Source organism: Microcebus murinus, chromosome 18 (genome assembly GCF_040939455.1).
Source record: "Microcebus murinus isolate Inina chromosome 18, M.murinus_Inina_mat1.0, whole genome shotgun sequence".
Classification (NCBI taxonomy): domain Eukaryota; kingdom Metazoa; phylum Chordata; class Mammalia; order Primates; family Cheirogaleidae; genus Microcebus; species Microcebus murinus.
In genome coordinates this window covers 19,393,359-19,414,672 of record NC_134121.1, presented here as the reverse complement: position 1 = coordinate 19,414,672, position 21,314 = coordinate 19,393,359, and the positions used below count along the sequence as shown (strand labels likewise).

Genomic DNA, 21,314 nt, shown 5'->3' with positions numbered 1-21,314 from the left:
GGTGCAGGGTTTCTGGTTTGTGTGGCCCCAGGCCAGTTTCCAGAACCCTCACCCTTGGGTAGGGTAAGGAATAGGTAGGATGTGGGGAGAGGTTGCGCCCCTCTGCCTCTCTCCTCTCCCCACCCCTTGCCTCCCAGGCCAGATTGAGACCAGCCAACCAGGATCCTGGGCTTGTCATGGTGGGGTGGGCATCTTCGCAGAGGCTCCTGCAGCCTCCCCTTGGGAGGGGGCAAGGAAAGGACATTGGAAGTGAGCATCTGGATGTGACTCTGGGCCCAGCTCTGTGTCCTTGGGCAGGTCACGTAGCCTCTCTGAGCCTGACTAAGCCAGGGATAATCCGTACCTCGTGGGGTTGCTGGAAGGCTTGACATAGTGCCAGGCTCCTGTGCTTTCTGGATCTGCCCTCTTGGCTGGCCAGAGCCAGCCTCCTTAACACTCTCCTACTGAGCTTGCTTTTTCCAGGTTCAAGTGGGACCCAAATTCATGGGGGTTCTGAGTGGCTGTCTCAGGATTAGATGTCCTGGTAGGAAAGGGGCTTCTGGTCCCAATATCAATGTTTAACCGGATATGCAGGTCAATATTTACCAGAAGAGAAGGCAATCTGAATAATCGGAACAGGGGTTGGCTAAGAGCAAAGGTCCTGGTGGGAGGGGAGGGCTTGGCTGGGCTGGCTGGAGCCCGGGCAGAGCGTGGGGAGCACCCAAGTGGGGCCAGAGGAACGTGGTGTACACAGCAAGGAGCCTGCAGAGGTATGAGTGGAGGGGTGGCTCGGCCTGCTCCTTGGGCAGGGGGAGAGGTGGGGAAGCTACCCAGCCTGGCTGAGGGGTCTGGACTGGATTTATTCAGGAGGCCTGTAGTTTCCAGCCTCCCAGGATGGTGAGGAGCCAAGATGGGGGCTTCAGGAGCAGTCCCTCTGGGACTTGAAAATCTGGAAGCCTTTTCTTGCCAGGAAGATTCAAATACCCAGGTTGGAGTTCAAGACCCCGGGCAAGGGCTCCTATGTGTGATGGGGTTGGGGGTAGAAGGATCTTCCAGAAGGATTGGCCCTGAGATGGGGGTGAAAGTGTGAGACCTGCTCTAATAGATCCTCTCAAGACCAAGACTTGCCTGTGCCCACCTGCCAGCCTGGATTCCCAGAGCCAGCCCGGGGCAGAGTAGGGGTTGAGCCCTGTGGTTCCAGTAAGTCCAAAGGTGGCTCTAGCCAGAGTCACTCACTGGGCTCTCCTGCTGGGTCAACAAGGCAGCTGTCTGGCAACCTCACCACCCCTGCTAAGACCTCAGGGCCGCACAGGCCTGTCCAGCCTTTTGGACAAAACCTGACAGACCAGCCTGGGAAAGGCTGGCCAAATGGACAGCAGGTCGGGTGGGAGCTCTGGGGTGGGGGCTCTCCGGAAGAGGCTTCAGGGCAGGCTCCCCAGAGGAGGGGACCTTGAGCAAGGCTGACAGCAGCCATCAATGGAGCGCCAGGCATCCTATTCAGGGTTTACAAAGACTCTTATTTTGGTCCTCACAATGCCCGTGAGAGGAGGTAGAGACTTTTGCCACCATTTTACAAGACAACGCAAAGCATGAAGGGGTTAGGGAAGATGCCCAAGGGCCTTCGGCAAGAGGCAGAGGCTGGACTGAGAGCCAGGTCTGACTCACCATGCAAGGCCTTGAGGAATGAGGCCTGTTTTTGTTTTCCCCTCTATTAACCAAAAAATCCTCAGTGCATGAAATGTGAAAAACCAGAAGGTTGCGGGGAGAGATGGAAGGGGAAGTCCCACCCCTCAGAAAGGAGAACCACTGCTAATGTGCTTTGGCTGTGTGATCTGGGTCTGTAGCGGCCTTTTCTCCTGGGCCACGCTGGCGCAGGACCTGGCCGTGTCCGTGACCGTGTGGGTGGCGGCGGGAACTAAGGCTTCCTGTCCCCACGCAGGAACATGGCGCTGCTCCGGGGGCTCCTAGTGCTCAGCTTGTCCTGCCTGCACGGCCCGTGCTCGGTGGTGAGGCCGGGAGGGGCGCTGGCGGCGGGCGTGGGAGAGGCCCCGGGGGGCCGCGGGGCGGAGGGGCAGCGCTAGGGTGAGGGAGGGTTGGCCCCGAGGGCGCCTCCCATCCTCATCCCTTTCTCAACAGTTCTCTCCCGTGGGCGCCGCGGAGCCCGTGGCCCAGCAGGTACCGGGGAGCGAGGAGCCTGTGAGAGGGAGGAAGGCCCCACGGGTGTCGCCCGCGGCTTGGGCAGGGTGGGGACCTGTGGGAAGGGTCCCTCTCCATCTGCTTCCTCCTTACCGCAGCTAACTGCCGGGCAGAGCCAGGAGAAGCTGCCCCCGCTTTTCCTCCTCAAGTTGGGCAACCAGGTACAACCAGGTGGGGCTGGGGAAGAGTGGGCGGGGCCAGAGGGACGAGGGCCAATCGGCTGAGGCACGGGCGGGGGGCGTGGCCTCGAGGCCGCGGCTCTGGAGTTCTCAGGCCAGAGGGAGGGGGTGGGAAGGACCCGAGAAATAGAGAGTGCCCATTGTGTGACTGGGACAAGGCCCCGCTGTCCCCAGGCACAGGGGCTATGAAGGGGACACAGAGCCTGGAGATGACTCCTTGACCTAACTGACCCCTGATCTGTTCCTGCAGGAGCCTGGTGGCCAGACTACCCTGAAGATGTCCTCCCTAGAACACTGCAAGGGAGCCCCAACGCCGGAGCAGACCCGCAGGCTGGCCCAGGCCATGATGGCCTTCACTGTTGACCTATTCTCCCTGGTGGCCCAAACGTCCTCTTGCCCCAACCTCATCCTGTCGCCCCTAAGTGTGGCCCTGGCATTGTCTCACCTGGCACTAGGTACCATGGCGGCATTTGTCCAGACCAACAGAGCTGGGAGGCTAGTAGGAACTCGTTACTCCAGAGGTTATCAGCGGGTAGCTCCTCCGTCAGGGTCCCTTGGATGTTTGGTAAAAATGCAGTCTCTGTGAATCTGATTCCCAGGGATTGGGCTGGCGGATCTGCTTATTTATCAGTTCTCCAGGTGATTGTTTTGCAAGAGTTTGGTAGCTACGGTATCTCTGATGGTACTGGAGGGTTCCACTGTGGGAAACTGAGGTCCAGAGAGGGAAGGAACCTTGCATAAGGTGAGGTCACCCAGCCTGTCAGCAGCAGAGATAAAAGTAGATGGGGGGAGGTGCCTGTTGCTCAGACCAGTTCAGTGCATATTGGAGAAGTGTGTGTGGTCCTGCAGGCATGCTCATCACGGGCTTCCAGGAGTGGGCAGTGGGGGTGAGCAAGAACATGTGGTCCCCTCTAGGTGCTCAGAACCACACGCTGCAGAAGTTGCAGCAGGTGCTGCATGCAGAGTCAGGGCCCTGCCTCCCCCACCTGCTGAGCCGCCTCTGCCAGAACCTGGGCCCCGGGGCATTCCGATTGGCTGCCAGAATGTATGTGCAGAAAGGTAGGTGCTGGCGGCAGGGAGCTCCCTAGGTAGTATACTCCCCAGGGTGGAGCATGGTGAGGGACATGGGCAGGCTTGGCCTCAGGTAGCTAGTCCCAGCATCAGTGGCCGTGGAGCCCTGAGCCCTGGGAACAGCTTGTGGCCCTCTGTGCGTAGGATTTCCCATCAAAGAGGATTTCCTGGAACAATCAGAACAGCTCTTTGGTGCAAAGCCCAGGAGCCTGACGGGAAGGCAGGAGGAGGACCTGGCAAACATCAACCAATGGGTGAAAGAGGCCACAGAGGGGAAGATTCAGGAATTCCTCTCGGAGCTGCCAGATAGCACGGTGTTGCTTCTCCTCAATGCCATCCACTTCCAGGGTGCGCTGCTCCTCTCCTCACATCCCCTGCCCTGGCAGCCCCACCCCCACCCTGTAGGCTGGGCGGGGCTGAGCAGGCTTTGTCCTCAAGGTCCCTTATCCTCCTCAGGCTGGGCTGTGAGGTGCAGGGCCTTCTGGGTGCAGTGGGTATGGGGCCCAGGAACCGGATAAGGGTGTCGTAGAAAGAGCACCCTGGGAGGAAACAGTCTGAAACAGCCAGGGGGGACTTCCTGGGAGCCATGCAGGGGATGGGGAAAATACAAGCCCAGGTTTCAAAAATGCTACAGGGAATGCCTCAGTCCAACTGGCGCCAACTGGCTCTGCACCCCCTGAGGTCTTGGCCTCGGCCTCTCACCCCCCAAAATGGGTTCTGGGTGGGATGAGCAAGAGGCTGTGGGTGTAGAACCCACGCTGGTCCCAGTCTACATGGCCCCTGCCCTCTGCCTGGCTGCAGGTTTCTGGAAGAGCAAGTTTGACCCGAACCTCACCCAGAGAGACTCCTTCCACCTGGACGAGCAGTTCACGGTGCCGGTGGAAATGATGCAAGCCCGCACGTACCCTCTGCGCTGGTTCTTGCTGGAGCAGCCTGAGATACAGGTCACCCTTGGTTGCCCAGCAGGGGTGTGAGTGTAGGGGCGTGGCCCACCGTCCTTGCAGCTGTGTCCCTGGGGCAGGCAGCACTATGCCCCCACCTAGGAGGACTGAAGGCCCGGGCTTTTTCAGATTCATTCATCCAACAAAAATATACTGGGTATTTGCTGTGTGCCAGATATTGTTCTAGGCACTGAGGCTTTTGTAGAGCACAAGGGAGATCAGGTCCCTGCTCTTAGGAGGGAAGATGCACGAGCAAATGTAAATCAACAGTAATGTCAGACTGGTAAGTGCTATGAAAGAAAAATTTAAAAAGAAGGTGATCTGTTAGTGGCTGGGGAAAGCATTTTAGATAGATTCTCCCTGTGGTCAGGGAGAATTCTTTGAGGAGTGGGAATTGAGGGAGACCCAGGTGACCTTTGGTGATGGGAGTTTTTTACAAGGGCCCATGAATTGTGGGGCAAGATGGGGACCACCGCAGCAGCCGTGTAGCCACTCAAGGTCTCAGCACTCCTAAGCCTGGGAGACGTGACCTGAACTCTCAGGCAGTATCCTTAGAAGGGAGGATCTGGGCTGGGTGTGGTGGCTCACGCCTGTAATCCTAGCACTCTGAGTGGCCGAGGTGGACAGATTGTTCAAGATCAGGAGTTCAAAACCAGCCTGAGCAAGAGTGAAACCAGCCTGAGCAAGAGCGAGACACTGTCTCTACTATAAATAGAAAGAAATTAATTGGTCAACTAAAAATATATAGAAAAAATTAGCCGGGCCATGGTGGCGCATGCCTGTAGTCCCAGCTACTCAGGAGGCTGAGGCAGAAAGATTGCTTGTGCCCAGGAGTTTGAGGTTGTTGTGAGCTAGGCTGATGCCACGGCAACAGAGTGAGACTCTGTCTCAAAAAAAAAAAAAAAAAAAAAAAAAGAGAAGGGAGGATCTGATGGGGTTGGATTTCTCATTATCCTGCATGGAATATTCTGATTGGATAGAGTTTCATGCCAAACTATCTCAGATGTGGCATATCTTGGTTCTAGCCTAAACGTGGTCCCCTTGGCTTGGGCATTGATCCCTGGACCAGTCAACTGTGGCTGAGAGTGCGGTGTTGGTTAGTTTCACAAGGCAAGCATGACCCAGAGCATAGCCACTGCTGCCAGAAGGAGCCAAGGAGTCACGTGGGCAGCCCTCATGGGACGGGGCCATAGGCAAGGCAGGCCCTTGGAGCAATGTCCTCCTGGCTTCTGTCCAGCTCACTCTGAAAGGAGACAGTCTGGTTCGCTTCCCCACCAGCTCCCCTCTTCCTGCTGCTTCTGACCTCCAGGCTGTGTCCTGCGCGCTCATCCTGCATCCTTTCGTCTCCATTTCCTTGTCTCCTTCAGCCTTTCTCTTCCTCAGGCCCTCTGGGGGCGGGACCAGGCGGCCAGACCCTGGCGCTCCTCCTCCCATGGGCAGGGTGTGCTGACACTCTGCCTAGAGCCCACGGAGTCACAGCTGCAAGAGTCCCCCAAGGCCGGTGGTGTCCACACTGGTTTATTTATTTTTTATTTTATTATTATTATTTTTTGAGACAGAGTCTCGCTTTGTTGCCCAGGCTAGAGTGAGTGCCGTGGCATCAGCCTAGCTCACAGCAACCTCAAACTTCTGGGCTCAAGCAATCCTGCTGCCTCAGCCTCCCGAGTAGCTGGGACTACAGGCATGCGCCACCATGCCCGGCTAATTTTTTCTATATATATTTGTTGGCCAATTGATTTCTTGCTATTTATAGTAGAGACGGGGTCTCGCTCTTGCTCAGGCTGGTTTCGAACTCCTGACCTCGAGCAATCGCCTGCCTCGGCCTCCCAGAGTGCTAGGATTACGTACAGGTGTGAGCCACCGCGCCCGGCCATCCACACTGCTTTAGCTGCAGAACCCCTTCACATGGAATCTTCACCCCAAATCTTCACAGTATATACACACAGCTGGCAAAGTCACTGGAGGGAGGTGAGAGAGGCTGGGAGAGTATCACCCTTTGCTGTGGCCCCTCCACAGAACCGGAGTGAAGTATGAAAACCAGTGACCTGTCTATGGTACCCATGGAGAAACTGAGAGGTGAAGACAGGCGATTCCTTACCCCAAGTCACCCAGCTAGCTGGTAGAAGGAAAAGAGAGACAACCACCATTTATTAAGTGCTGCCTATTAGTGCAGACGCTGCTAGCATTTTTAAAAGCATTATCTCGGCCGGGCTCTGTTTGCTATCCCTGCCTGCCTCTCCTTTTAATGTAAAGAATAATATTCAAAGTAGGAATATATCTGAGGAACAATTTATTATTCTGGTCTCCCCCCGTCCCCGCCTAAAGTTTGCTTTAAAAAATCTCCACAGTTAAGAAATTAGGGCTGGGCACGGTGGCTCATGCCTGTAATCCTAGCACTCTGGGAGGCCGAGGTGGGTGGATTACTCGAGGTCAGGAGTTTGAGATCAGCCTGAGCAAGAGTGAGACCCCGTCTCTACTATAAATAGAAAGAAATTAATTGGCCAACTAATATATATAGAAAAAAAAATTAGCCGGGCATGGTGGCACATGCTTGTAGTCCCAGCTACTTGGGAGGCTGAGGCAGGAGGATTGCTTGAGTCTAGGAGATTGAGGTTGCTGTGAGCTAGGCTGATGCCACGGCACTCACTCTAACCTGGGCAACAAAGTGAGACTCTGTCTCAAAAAAAAAAAAAAGCATTATCTCATTTGGTCACATGTCAACCTGCAATGGGACAGGTAGTGTGACTCCACTTCACAGATGAGGAAGTGAAGGCTGAGTGAGGTCAGGCACACAGCTGATAAGGATGGGCTGGGGTCTCAGAAGTACATGCTGGTTGAGTACAGTGGCTCACACCTGTGATCCCAGGAGGCTTAGGTGGGAGGAACATTTGAGGCTAGGAGTTTGAGACAAGCCTGGGCAACATAACAAGACCCTGTCTCTACAAAAAATTAAAAAATTAGCCAGGCATGGTGACATACACTTGTAGTCCCAGCTACTCAGGAAGCTGAGTCTGGAAGACTGCTTGAAGCCTAGGAGTTGGAAGCTGCAGTGAGCTAAGATCATGCCACTGCACTCCAGCCTGGGCGACAGAGCGAGACTCTGTCTCTAAAAACAAAACAAAACAAAACAAAAAAGAAGTACATGCTAGCCAGCCCCCACCTAGGTTTGGGTGCTTTCTGGTCCTTAAGTTCTCTCTTTCCCTTATCTGTAGGTGGCTCACTTCCCCTTTAAGAACAACATGACCTTTGTGGTCATCGTGCCCACCCACTTTGAGTGGAATGCATCCCAAGTGCTGGCCAACCTGAGCTGGGACACCCTGCGCCAGCCCTCACTGCGGGAGAGGCCCACCAAGGTCCGGATGCCCAAGCTGTATCTGAAACACCAACTGGACCTGGTGGCCACCCTCAGCCAGCTGGGTAAGGAGCTGGGTGTGGGCCAGCCCCCGGGGTCGGGCTGGGCTGGGTGGGCGAGGAGGAGGCCCCTAGCTGGCAGTGAGTCTGAGTCAGAGCTGGCCCTGTGTCCTGTGTTTTCCAGGGATTTGGGAGAGAGAGAGAGGGTTTGATAGGAGCCCCTGGAACCTCTGTCCTAGGGCAAGCTGGGGTGCCCCAGGGAATGGGAACCTACTCTGTGGCCCAAGACCAAGCATTGCAAAGAATCCGAGGTGGAGAGCCTGGGGTGGCTCCCCTGGGAGCGAGCGAAGGAAAAACTGGGGTGTCCTGCTGTTAAAGAGATGCATCTACCCATCAGCCATTTGCTAAGCAACTTCTACATTCCGGGCACTGTACCAGGCACCATATACAGAGAGCTCGGTCTCATGGGGTGGGCAGACAAGGAGTCAGATACTTACAATTAAGCATAAGTGACTAAGACAGAGGGCTTCTCTCCAGTTCACCCTGGAGAACATTGAAACGGCACCTAAACTGGACTTTGGAGCTGAGAATCAGGGAAGGCTTCCTGGAGGAAGTGATGTTTAAGCTGAGACTTGAAGGTTAAATAGGAGTTAAGCAGGGATCTGTGAGTTCGAGGTGTCCCCTGGCTGGGATGTAGACACCCTCCCGATCAGGTCCAGGCAGCCCGTGGAGCAGAGAGCAGCTCTGACCAGACACCTCCGGCCCTGGGCAGGCCTGCAGGAGCTGTTCCAGGCCCCAGACCTGCGCGGGATCTCTGATGAGAGGCTGGTGGTGTCAAGTGTGCAGCATCAGTCCACGCTGGAGCTCAGTGAGGTTGGCGTGGAGGCGGCTGCAGCAACCAGCACGGCCATGTCCCGCATGTCCCTCTCCTCCTTCAATGTGAACCGCCCCTTCCTCTTCCTCATCGTCGAGGACACCACAGGCCTGCCCCTCTTTGTGGGCAGCGTGAGGAACCCCAACCCCAGTGCAGCGCGGGAGCCCAAGGAGCAGCAGGACTCCCCCGACAGCAAGGACTTCCTCTGGGACCAGAAAGCCTTCCCCCGCGGGGACAAGCTCTTCGTCCCTGACTTGAAACTTGCACCCCCCTCAGAGGAGGATTACCCCCAGCCTAACAGCCCCAAGTGAGGGGCCATGGCCACCAGCAACCTGAGTCCCTGCCTGGACCAGCCTCTCAACTCATGTGACTCTTTCCACCCAGCGCTGTGGGATTGGGGGCAGGGCCTAGGCGGGCAGCCGGAGGGGAGAGGAGCCATTCTTTCCCGTGCCTCTTGGGGAGTCCGGGGGGTGGGGCTGGGAGGAGGGCAGGCATCAGGGAATCCCCAGCCTGATCCCTCATTTCTTCCAAAGGGGCTCAGAAGATGTTGTATTCTGGGGCTTGGGCGGTGGGGCAGCTTGGATCCAGTTTTGTCCCCAGATGGGTTGGGTTGTTCCCTGCCAGCTGGGACACCTACACTTTTGTTTACCAGAGAGGGAGGGACAGGAGGGAGAGGCTGCCTTTGGACACATCCCTGGACACCTTGGATAGGAAGAGGAGAGACAGGCCCCAGTGGCAGAGACAGGCCCCAGGCCTCAGGAGGCAGAGCGTTGTCCTGGGGTGTGACCATGGGCTGCCCAGGCCCCTCCTGGGGCCTTGTGTCCTGCTCTGTAGGTGGAGGTCGAGTGTCCAGCATGACCTGACTCTGATGTAACTTGCTGAAGGCCTGCCAGCCCCCAGCCCGCCCCGTGCCCTGTTGCCCCAATCTCCCCACAGTTGGCACGGGGATGCCAACACTGCCGGGTTCCCCTTCCCTCCTCTCCAGTCTTCCTCCTCTGCCCAGTAGCTCAGGGGCCGAGGCAGGGAAGGGCCCCCTTATCCCCCTAAGGCTCTTTTGTAAAGTTTTTGTAGTGATTTTTATGCCACCTGAATAAAGAATGAATGGCTGTGCTGGTTTGCTGTCGCTGCTCTGGGCACGGGTGGGAGCAGGGAGGGCAGGAGGTGGCCGCAGAGCAGACTGTGCTGGGCTACGGGCTGGACTCCAAGGAGGGGACGCAGCCCTCTCGGCGCCACGTTTAGCCTCGGGCCCTCGCCAGCCCTTCTCCACCATGCAGTCCCCTCTGACCTCGCCGGCCCTCCGAAGGGCCACCTCTAAGCCAGCCTGGCTCTGTGCTTGGCCTGCTCCCCTCTCCATGCCTCAGGCAGCCGGCAATAAGGGCGGCTGAGAATAGCGCCAGCCTCCCGGTTTGGGAGAAGAACTGGCAATTAGGGAGCTTGCAGAGTTTCTAATTACACACCAGCCCCTCTGCCAGGAGCTGGCGCCCGCCAGCCGGTGCCAGGCTGCCGGGAGCACCCGGCTCCAGCTGGAGACTGTCAGTGCCTGGGGATTTGGGGGAAGCAGGTGGGGGAACCTTGGCACGGGGCCGATGCCTTCCTCTGTGCCCAGCCCAGAGCTGGGGGCAGCATGGGTGTCCCTGGGGGGGTGGCACGCTTCCCTGCGGGACTGCGGGGTGTCCATGGAGCAGCAGCCACCTGGAGCCCTAATGCGCAGTGGTTAAGAGCCAGTGCCTGGGGGTCAGAGAGACCTGGCATGGAATCCTTCCTCTCGCAAGCTGCAGTGAAGGGAGAGATGATAAACAAGCGGGCGAACTGTGTGGTGTGTCGGGGTAGCTGCTATAAGGCGTGGCGACAAATGAAGCAGGGAAGGGGACAGGGCTGGGAAGGAAGGCCTCGCTGTGAAGGTGACATGGGGTCAGGGACCTGAAGGGAGTGAGAGAGGGCACTGTGGAGTTCTCAGGGAAGAGCAGCCTGGCAGAGGAACGGCACGTGCAGAGGTCCTGGGGCAGAGCACGTTGGGAAGCTCAAGATGAGCAGGGGACCGTAGGGCTGGAGTGGAGGGAGTGGGGGAGGCAGAGGAAGAAGTCACAGAGGAGAAGGGGACAGATCCCATAGGGCTCTAGGGCCATGGCAAAGACTGTGGTTTTTATCTTGTGAGCAGTAAGAAGTGACCGGAAGCTGGGCACAGTGGCTCATGCCTGTAATCCCAGCACTCTGGGAGGCTGAGATGGGAGGATCACTTGGGGCTAGGAGTTCAAGACCAGCCTGAACAGAGTGAGAAGCCGTCTCTACAAAAAATAGAAAAATCAGCCAGGCATGGTGGCGCATGCCTGTAGTCCCAGCTACTTGGGAGGGTGAGGCAGGAGGATCGCTAGAGTACAGGAGTTTGAGGATGCTGTGAGCTATGTATGATGACACCACTGCACTCTAGCCCTGTCTCAAAAAAAAAAAAAAAAAAAAAAAGTCACTTGAAGGTTAAATCTCCAAGCCCACCAACTTCATGTTACCTAAGTCATCCTCAGCACTCTCTTCCTCTCCATTTCTGGCTCCCAGTGCCCTGGGCTGGGCCTGATCAACACTCCCTAGAGTCCCTGCCATTGCTTCGAGGCCCCTGCTGCTGGTCTGCTGTCCTAGTGGCATCCTCCACCCTGCAAGTGCTTATTGAGCACCTCCCAAGGGCCCAGGGCACACCAGGCTCTGGGGATGCAGTGTCACTATTGCCCAGAGCCTAAGTGTGGTGGCAGGTGGTCTAGACAACAACCAAACAAAAAGACAAGATACAGTACACAGAAGGAGAAGTGCTGTAAAGGAAATTTGTGAGGTTTTGTGACGCTAAGTGAGAGAAGGCCTTTCCCAGGTGACATCTGAGCTGAGAACTGGATGACCATTCAGAAATCGGGGAAGAGGCAACAGCCAGGGCAAAGGTCCTGGGGCAGAAACAGGCTTGGGTTACTGGAGAAGCAGAAAGAGGGCCAGTGTGACTGGAGTGTGACAAGCCAGAGAGAACCGGACGGAGGAAGATGAGCCAGATCACAAGGATCCTCCTCCCAGGCCAGAGCAAGGGGTTTGGATTTTATTCCAAGTATGAAGGGAAGCTGCTGAAGGGTGTTTTGCTTTAAAAATTTTAATTGAAATATATAATAGACAAAGTGCACAGGTCACAAGCATGTATAAGCTTAATGAGTTTTTTCATGAACAAAATTCCCCTGTGCAACCAGCACCCAGATCAAACACCAGAACTCACTTTCCTGACTTCTAGAATCATAGATTAGTGTTTTCCTGTTTCTGGACTTTCTATAAAGGAATCATGCAATCCGTGCTCCCTTGTGTCTGGCTTCTTTCGTCCCGCCCGGTGTTTGGGAGACTCCTCGGTGTTACAGTGGACGGTGATAATTCATTCACTGTGGAAGCCTTTTAACTGTGGGGTGCCGTGATCTGAAGGCTCGCTTGGCAGCTGTCGGAGAGGACAAAAGTGGGAGCAGGGAGACTGGCTAGCAGGCAGGAGGCATAGGTGGCTTGGCCCAGAGTGCCAGCCATGGAAATGCAGAAAGTGTGTCAGAATTCGCATGTATTTTTCAGATCGACATTATGGGATGTGTGGATAGATTTCATGGGAGAGGAGATAAACACTCAAGAATCATGGGCTTTATAGTTTTCATTCCTGGGTTTTTATCTTGAGAAAATAGACAGGTACCAGCTGCCTTTTACTGAAATGGGGAGTAGAGGGAAGGACAGACTTTAAGGTGGATCAGAGATTTCCATCTTGAACATGTTAGGATGGAAATGCTTCACTAATACACGGTGATCTATGTCCCAGTTTTCCCAGGAAAGTTCAAGTCATTTCTGTGGTTTTAGCTTAATTAATAGAACCCCCTTGAGCTCTTAGAAGTGTCTGTTTGGATGGTGAATTGTGCGCTCATCCTACCTATTGGGCATCAGTGTGGATATGGCAGGAGAGGAATTGCCCAGTTTGGGTTTGGGTTTATCCATCTTCAATGTCAAGTAGGCAATTGGGTATTTTGGTCAGGGTTGGAAGTGTGTATCTGGGAGGATACAGGTGTGTGTAAGGTCATGGAGCTGGCAGAAATCAACTAAGGGGAGAGGTAGATGAGAGAGGAAAATGGGTCCCAGGATCAAGCCAGCAAAGGAGACAGAAAAGATGGGGTGCAGGTGGTGGCAGAAGAACAGAAGCGTGGGGACGGAGTCAGGGTTTCAAGGAGGAGGAATAATCTGCTCTACCACCTGCTGCCAAGGACAGAGGTGTCCACTTGGTGGTCAACACGAGGTCGCCCGTGAGTTTGGTGGCAGCAGTTTCCAAGGAGAGGTGGGCACAGAAGCAAGTCTGGGAGGAAGTAGGAAGAGAGGCAGCTAGGCACACGAGGGGATCGCTCTTTCCAGAGTGGCTCTAAGGGAGAATGGAGAACTGGGCCATGGCTTTAGGGGATGTGGCATAAAGGAGGTGTCTTTTATTTTTAACTTTTATTTTTTAATTTTTTTTTGACAGAGTCTCAGTCTGTTGCCCGGGCTAGAGTGCCGTGGCGTCAGCCTAGCTCACAGCAACCTCAAACTCCTGGGCCCAAGCGATCCTCCTGCCTCAGCCTCCCGAGTAGCTGGGGCTACAGGCATGCGCCACCAGGCCCGGCTAATTTTTCGTATATATTTTTAGTTGGCCCATTAATTTATTTCTATTTATAGTAGAGACGGGGTTTTGCTCTTGCTCAGGCTGGTTTCGAACTCCTGACCTTGAGCGATCCACCCACCTCGGCCTCCCAGAGTGCTAGGATTACAGACGTGAGCCACCGCGCCCGGCCAGGAGGTGTCTTTTAAAGTGGGTGGAATAGAATATGTTTGAAGACTGGGCCACACTGATCATGCAGGAGAGAACTGCCCGTGGGGCCAACGCCCTTGAGGAACACAGGCGCGGACCTCACCTTTGGTGGGAACAGGACACACTTCTTTCACAGTGATCAAACAAAAGAGAAAATTTCCTTCTTTATAATTTATTATGAAATAATCAGGACATACAAAAAGGTATAATGAATTGCAGAACACCACTGTGCTGCTTAAGAAATATTCTCAATATAGTGACAGCCCTATATATTCCCTCCCCAATCCTTCCCCTGTTCCCATAACCACCATCCTGAATTTGGGAATTATACTATTATTATTATTATTATCATTATTATTAGAGATGAGTTCTTGCTATGCTGCTCAGGGTGGATCTGAACTCCTGGTCTCAAGTAGCTTCCTGAGTAGTTGGGATGCAGGCATGCGCCACTGCAGCCTGGCCTGGTTTTTATTATTTTCCTTTATTTCTTCTACTTTCACCATGTAAGTTTTTATCCCCAAGTGATTTACAGTATCAAATTGCATGTCTTTAAACCTAACATAAATGTATCATACTGTTTCTACCCTCCTGCAACTTGTATCATTCCACATTGTGAGATAAATCTGTGTTGATACATGAGGCTTTGTGACATTATTTTTCATGGCTGTAGACTTTTCCACTGCTTAGAATCCTGTTGATGGATATTCAGGCATCTTCCAGTTTTTGCTGCTACAAACAATGCTGCTATAATGTTCTCGTACATACTTCCTTATGCACATTTGTGGGAGTCTTTTTAGCTCACGTGCTGAGCAGTCAATTGCTGAGCTGCAGTTTGGGGTTTGCCCACTTTTAACGACCAGGCCTGCCTTTTACAGTCATGCACAACTTTGACATTTATTGCCAGACTGTTCTTCAAAGCGGCTGCATTAACATACACCAGCAGGGCGTAAATGATCCAGGTTGTCCATACCCTCACCAACACCTGGTGTATTGCTAGACATTTACATTTTGTCAATCTTATGAGCATGAAATAGAATTTCCCTATGGTTTTAATTTGCATCCCCTTGATTACTAGTGAGGAAAAAACATCTTTTCATAGTTTATTGGCCCCCTAGGATTCTTCCGTGAATTACCTGGGTCTATTTTTTCTGTTCAATTGTTTTTCTTTTTCTCACTGATTTATAGTCCTTTATATTAATATATTATAGTTAGCAATTGTTTTTGTCAGTTATCTGTGCTACAAATATTTTCTCTTAGTGTGAGGCTTGTCTTCACTTTGTTTTATGATATTTTTTCATGAAAACAACTTTTTAATTTTAATGCCAAATTTATCAATCTTTTCTTTTGTAATTTGTGCTTCTTTTGGCATCTTATTTTTGTTTTTTTAAAATCTTTCCTATACGGAGGTCACAAAGGGGTTCATCTATATCTTCTTCTAAATGTTTATGATTTTAAAAATTCTTTTTTCTGTTAGAGATGGGGTCTTCTGTTGCCCAGGCTAGAGTGCAGTGGTGTCATCATAGCTTACCGCAGCCTCAAATTCTTGGGCTCAAGCCATCCTCCTGTCTCAGCCTCTTGAGTAACTGGGACTACAAGCTTGTGCTATCATGCTAGGCATTTATAATTTTGCCTATTGTGTGTGTGTGTGTGTGTTGTGTGCTTTTTGAGATAGTGTCTTGCTCTGTCACCCCAGGCTAGAGTGCTGTTTCATCATCATAGCTCAGTCAGCCTCAGATTCCTTGGGCAAGCAATCCTCCTGCCTCAGCCTCCCAAGTAGGTGGGACTACATGCCACCATGCCCTGCTAACTTATTTATTTATTTTTTTTGCAATGGAGTCTTGCTATGTGGCCAAGACTGGTCTGGAACTCCTGGCCTCGAGTGATTCTCCCACCTTGGCCTCCCAAAGTACTAGGATTACAGGCATGAGTCACTGTACCTGGCCTATGTGTGTTTGTATTTTTGCTTTTTAACATATAATAATATCTCCAAAAAAATACACTGGAAAGAGATTAACACCAGCTGCCTCCAGAGGGTAGAATCGGTGACTGGAAATCAGAATGAGAGATTTTTACTGTATACCTTTTGTTGCTTTTGAGTTTTGAACTATATGAACAAAATACGTAGATAAGTAAATAATTTAAATCAGAAGTCACTAGAAAAGGTTCTGCAGAAACAAATTGTTTTTCCACATATAAACCTCTAATGCACCTAGAGTTAATTTTTTTTTTTTTTTTTTTTTTTTGAGACAGAGTCTCACTTTGTTGTCCAGGCTAGAGTGAGTGCCGTGGCGTCAGCCTAGCTCACAGCAACCTTAAACTCCTGGGCTCAAGCGATCCTTCTGCCTCCGTCTCCTGAGTAGCTGGGACTACAGGCATGCACCAGCATGCCCAGCTAATTTTTTCTGTATATATTAGTTGGCCAATTAATTTATTTGTATTTATAGTAGAGAAGGGGTCTCACTATTGCTCAGGCTGCTTTCGAACACCTGACCTTGAGCAATCCACCTGCCTCGGCCTCCCAGAGTGCTAGGATTACAGGTGTGAGCCACCCCGCCCGGCCTAGAGTTAATTTTTGAGCATGGAATGAGATAGAGATAAATTTCAATTTGTCCACGTGGATAATCATTCATCTCAGCATCATTTATTGCATATTGCCTCCACCTGGACTGCCTTTTTTTTTTCTTTTAGGAATGGCGCTTCAATATGTTGCTCAGGCTGGTCTTGAGCTCCTAGCCTCACATGATCCTCCAACCTCAGCCTCCCAAGTAGCTGGGATTGCAGGCTCAAGCCACCATGCCCAGCTATGCTTAGCTCACTCTAGTTCATCTTCAAGACTAACCTTAGATTCACATAGTCCAACTGAGTGCCCATAATACCCTCTAGAGCAGCATTGTCCCATAGAAATATAATGCAGGCTGTGTGCACTGGCTCTTTGAGAGGCTGAGGTGGGAGGATCTCCCAGCACTTTGAGAGGCTGAGGTGGGAGGATCGCTTGAGGCCATGAGTTCAAGACCAGCCTGGGTAACATAGCAAGACCATATCTCTATAAAAAATTTTTAAAAAATTAGCTAGGTACTTGAACACACACACACACACACACACACACACACACACACACACACACACACACACCATACACACAAAAAAAAAAGAAAAGAAAAGAAAGAAAGAAAGAAAAAAAAAGTTAGCCAGGCGTGGTGGCATATACCTATAGTCCCAGCTACTCTGAAGGCTGAGGTGGGAGGATCACTTGAGCCCAAAAGTTCGAGGTTACAGTGAGCTATGATCATCACTACTGCACTCCAGCCTGGGTGAAAGAGCAAGACCCTGTCTCAAAAAAAATAAAAAAAGCAAAAAGCAAACAACATATGTAATTAGTGCTCCCTTCTGCAGCACATAAACTAAAAAAAGAAAAAATTAGAATGATACAGAGAAGATTAGCATGACCCCTGCACAAGGATGACACACAAATTCATGAAGCATTCCATATTTAATAAATAAAAAAATTTAAAAAAGAAAAAAAAGAACATATGTAATTAAAAATTCCCTAGTAACCACATTAAAAATAAATAGGTTGGCTGGGTACAGTGCCTCTTGCCTGTAATCCTAGCACTCTGGGAGGCCAAGGTGGGAGGAACACTAGAGCTCAGGAGTTCAAGACTAGCCTGAGCAACATAGTGAGATCCCATGTTTACAAAAAATAGAAAAATTAGCCATGGGTGCTGGCATGCGCTTATAGTCCCAGCTACTTTGGAGGCTGAGATAGGAGGATTAATTGAGCCCAGGAGCTTGAGGTTACAGTGAGCTATGATGACACCATTGCACTCTAGCCAGGGCGACAGAGCAAGACTCTGCTACAAAAATAAATAATAGGGCCAGGCGTGGTGGCTCATGCCTGTAATCCTAGCACTCTGGGAGGCCGGGGCAGGCGGATTGCTCGAGGTCAGGAGTTCGAAACCAGCCTGAGCAAAAGCAAGACCCCCGTCTCTACTATAAATAGAAAGAAATTAATTGGCCAACTAATATATATAGAAAAAATTAGCCAGGCATGGTGGCGCATGCCTGTAGTCCCAGCTACTTGGGAGGCTGAGGCAGCAGGATTGCTTGAGCCCAGGAGTTTGAGGTTGCTATGAGGTAGGCCGACGCCATGGCACTCACTCTAGCCTGGGCAACAAAGTGAGACTCTGTCTCAAAAAATAAATAGATAAATAAATAATAAATAAATACATAGATAAGTTAAATTAATTTTAATAATATATTTTATTTAACCCAATAGACGTAACAAGTATAAAAAGTATTGCATATCAAGATTATTAATGGAGGCCGGGCGCGGTGGCTCACGCCTGTAATCCTAGCACTCTGGGAGGCCGAGGCGGGTGGATTGCTCAAGGTCAGGAGTTCAAAACCAGCCTGAGTGAGACCTCGTCTCTACCATAAAAATAGAAAGAAATTAATTGGCCAACTAATATATATAATATAAAAATCAGCCGGGCATGGTGGCTCGTGCCTGTAGTCCCAGCTACTCGGGAGGCTGAGGCAGGAGGATTGCTTGAGCCCAGGAGTTTGAGGTTGCTGTGAGCTAGGCTGACGCCATGATGGCACTCACTCTAGCCTAGGCAAGAAAGCGAGACTCTGTCTCAAAAAAAAAAAAAAAAAAAAAAGATTATTAATGGGATAGTCTCCATTCTTTTTTCATACAAACTATTCAAAATCTAGTGTGTATTTGATACTTACAGTAGGTCACAATTCAGACCAGCCACATTTTAAGTGCTCTCTAGACACATGTGACTAGTGGCTATTGTATGGGTCAGCACAGCTGTAGACAGCTGTCATAGAATGTACATCTGTTCTCGGATCAGCCTGTTATTAGCCAGTAAGTTTTGGGAGGGTGGGCACTGAGTCTTCCTCATCTTCATGCTCCTCTTCCTCTGCATACCTAGCATAGCGCCTTGCAGAGAGGTGCGCCACAATTTTTTGTTGAAAGGGACTGAACTCTGATTGTTGACATACTCTTCCTTATATAAAGCTGAACCTTGCCCACTGGAAAGTTCTACCCAGGGGCCCTGGCTTTGCTCCCTGGAGCCTCACATGAGAATACTCCCCTAAATTGAAGGCTCCCTAAATTTTCTCTTCCTTGAGCTAAATATCCCAGAACACTTTCCTTCTCTGATCCCCTCTTCTCTGAATGACTGTTGGACTTTCTCAGCCAGGACTCACATCTGCTTAGAAAACATTTTGTTATAGTCTTTTTTTTTTTTTTGGTAAGTTTTTTCTTTAATTTCAGAATTTTACGTGGGTATGCATGTTTTGGTTACATGATTTGCTCTTGTACAGTTTGAGTGAAAGTTATGCATGTGCCCTTCACCCAGTTAGTGGGCATTGTACCTGTTAGGTGTGAATTTACCCATCTCCTCCCCTCTGGTATAGTCTTTAGTTTTTTCCTAGTTTTTTCCTATTTCCTTTTTTCAGTGTTTTGGGCTCCCCTCCCAGACATCCCGAGGGGAGCCTGGCCTGTGTTTGCCTTTTTGGGTAACCTCTGTCGTGCCCAGCTTGGTGTTAGGCACGTATGTGTCTAGTACATCATTTCTTCCTCTGGTCAGATATCCACTGTCCTTCCCAATCTACAGAAATCACGGAAGGTTTTGGATAAAGCATGGAGACATTCCAGTTCCATCCATTCATTTCCCAGCCAAGGAAAAGGAGGAACCATGGGAGTTATTTTGCCCCATATCCCAGTGAGTGACAGAGCTGAGGACCAGAAAGAACCCAGAGTTCCAATACCGGGCAGTGTTTTACCCATTCCACCTGCCTGCCTCTGGGCTTCCTCCTGCAAGACAGGCTTGTCTCCCAGCCCTGGCTGGCCGGGGTGCCCTCTGGGGCCAGCTAACTTGCAGGGAGCTCCAGCGGGCAGCAAGGAAGGCCAGGGCCTGGGCGAAGAGCTGGTGGAGGAGAAGGGTGTTCGAGTGACTGTGGGCACCTTGGGGGTGTGGGGTGGCAGGGCAGCTGGGGGTTAAAGCTAACATCAGACAATGATGCAATCACAGAGTCCAAATTGAGTGCAGGTCGCTTTAAGAAAGGAGTAACTGTAATCTGAAGCCTGCTGGACGCTGGATTAGGCAGCAAAAAAACTCTTGTGCTTGCTGGAGCCCCCTCAGTGTGCAGGCTTGGAGGGACCCAGGCTGGGAGTGGAGCTGCGCCGACCCACAGGTATAGCAGCTCCCCGGCTGGCCTGCGTGCCAGGGGAGGCAGGAGAGGCTCCCGGGCTGGGGGGACTAGAGAGAGGCAGGGCACCCCATGGAGCAGGAAAGAGGGGTGGAAGGAAGAGGAAGTGGGGAGACAGTAGCCCCTGCAGTTTGGGCATGAAGGTGAGTGGACAAGAGAGGGCAGAGGGAATGGGGGGGTCAAGGAGATCAGGACCCAGTGATCCCCAAACCCCACCGCACCGACAGCAGAAGAGGCTGGAAAGACTTTTGAATGAAGTGAGTGGGAAACAATGGGAGTGGGGGAGTGGGGAAGAAGTGGGGAGCTGAGCTGCTGGGTCAGGTCTGAGCGCACCCCAGAGGGAAGGAGGTTCTCAGGGGCTTGCTCGCAGCAGGGGCAGTCAGGAAGCCCCTCCTGCAGCCCAGCCTGGCTTCCCTCCCTGGGCTCCCTGCTTCTTTTTCAAAATCAACCAGTGCTTATTGGGAAGGTAATTTCCCCGCACCACCAAGCAGCTGCCCTGAGAGCCCTGCGTAGGGCTGGGATGGAGTATAGCTGGGTCCTTCCATCCAGCCCCACCCATTCTCTGTAAGAGCTGGGAGACCAGTGAGGTCGTGACCTCTCAAACAATGCCCACTATTTAGCCCAGCCAGTGTGTGGGGCTTGAGGGTTCAGCCACCAGTGCTGGGGAGGAGGGCTGTCCACTCTACACCCTTTCTGCTCCCCGAGGCAAACCACAGCAAGCAGTGGGTCAGGGCCAAAGAAAAGCTGCAGGCTTCCCAGAACCCTACCACTGTCTGGTCCATGCCTGTCTACCAGCCTACCAGGAGTTCAGCCCCCAGGCAGGGGGGAGGGGGAGAAGGGGACCCAGGGAGTTCTATTCCTAGGACTGGTTTTTCTGGGCTGTGGGGAGTTGCAACTCTAGGGTGTCCTGGCCTGACCCACTCAGCTTCCAAGACTTGAGAAAGAACATTTTGCCTGGGGGCTGCTGGGGTCACCATGGATGGGCCAGAAGAGAGCCCCCCTCCCCGGATCTTCGGCCCAGAGCCCAGGGAGAGGGAGGAACCCTTCCTCGTGCTATCGACTGCCATGTGGCTTGAAGGCTGTGTGGTTCTGGGAGGAGGAGGAGGAGAAGGAGGGATGGTGTTTGTCTCATAACTGGCTTTAATCTGAAACACATGTATTGGCTTGACTTTATCCTCCTAGCTTAGAGGCAAGATCACAAAATCCCAGTTCCTGTGTCTCTTGATTTGGGCAATGTGGCAGAAAGTAGAGCCGGACCTTGGCCCAGCAGGCAGGATAGCTACCTCCTCCCCATGCCCTCCCCCACCTGGTCGGACAGGAGCCTGGCTTGGATACTGCCCTTTGGACAGGATGGCATCATTGTCCCTGTGCCCCTGGCCAGCCAGTGGTAGCCAGCGCCAGCCCATGGGAGAATCACCTCGGACAGGGGGCTGCGTGTGCCTTGTGCTCTGAGGGGCCCCACGCAGACCCTTGCTGTCTGTCCTCTCGCTGCGCTTGTCGGGGGCTTTCGATGACCCCTCCCCTTCCCTCATCTCCATGGCTCAAGGTGGGGCATTCAGAGACGTGCCGTTAATACTGCGTGTCCCCGTGTCTGGCCCGGGCCAGCTTTGGACCCACGTGCCTGACCCTGCCAGCTTCCCTCACCTCACCCACCTTGCGACAATGACGACCTGATC

General features: G+C 52.2%; 2 protein-coding genes and 1 non-coding gene across 6 annotated transcripts in view; all 3 read left to right on the top strand.

The window, feature by feature from the left end:
- Window positions 1-21,314, top strand: part of SERPINF1 (serpin family F member 1) — a 351,983-nt gene that overhangs the window by 319,903 nt on the left and 10,766 nt on the right. For all 3 annotated transcript variants that reach the window (XM_075994269.1, XM_075994270.1, XM_012740793.2), the window contains exon 2: window positions 19,570-19,623. The gene's annotated coding sequence lies outside the window, so the exon portion shown is untranslated. The remainder of the gene's footprint in view (window positions 1-19,569; window positions 19,624-21,314) is intronic.
- Window positions 629-9,701, top strand: SERPINF2 (serpin family F member 2). Of its 2 annotated transcripts, XM_012740790.3 has the most exons (10): window positions 629-749; window positions 1,919-1,985; window positions 2,116-2,154; window positions 2,274-2,336; window positions 2,605-2,809; window positions 3,270-3,413; window positions 3,570-3,773; window positions 4,227-4,369; window positions 7,579-7,783; window positions 8,490-9,701. In XM_012740790.3, exons 2-10 carry the CDS (start codon window positions 1,923-1,925, stop codon window positions 8,900-8,902), a joined length of 1,479 nt encoding a protein of 492 aa, XP_012596244.1. In that variant the 5' UTR covers window positions 629-749; window positions 1,919-1,922; the 3' UTR covers window positions 8,903-9,701. The 2 variants fall into 2 exon arrangements, with proteins under 2 accessions (XP_012596244.1, XP_075850371.1); XM_075994256.1 differs by lacking the exons at window positions 629-749; window positions 1,919-1,985 and having other exon boundaries at window positions 2,129-2,154; window positions 2,274-2,346.
- On the top strand, window positions 16,802-16,910 carry LOC142862266 (U6 spliceosomal RNA). Its single transcript, XR_012913341.1, has one exon. It is a non-coding gene; the product is annotated as a U6 spliceosomal RNA (small nuclear RNA).

Coding starts and splice junctions, on each gene's coding strand:
- SERPINF2 (XM_012740790.3), top strand. CDS start 1,923: ATGGCGCTGCTCCGGGGGCTCCTAGTGCTCAGCTTGTCCTGCCTGCAC. Junction 2,810..3,269: donor ATTGTCTCACCTGGCACTAG/GTACCATGGCGG, acceptor GGTCCCCTCTAG/GTGCTCAGAACCACACGCTG. Junction 3,414..3,569: donor CAGAATGTATGTGCAGAAAG/GTAGGTGCTGGC, acceptor CTCTGTGCGTAG/GATTTCCCATCAAAGAGGAT.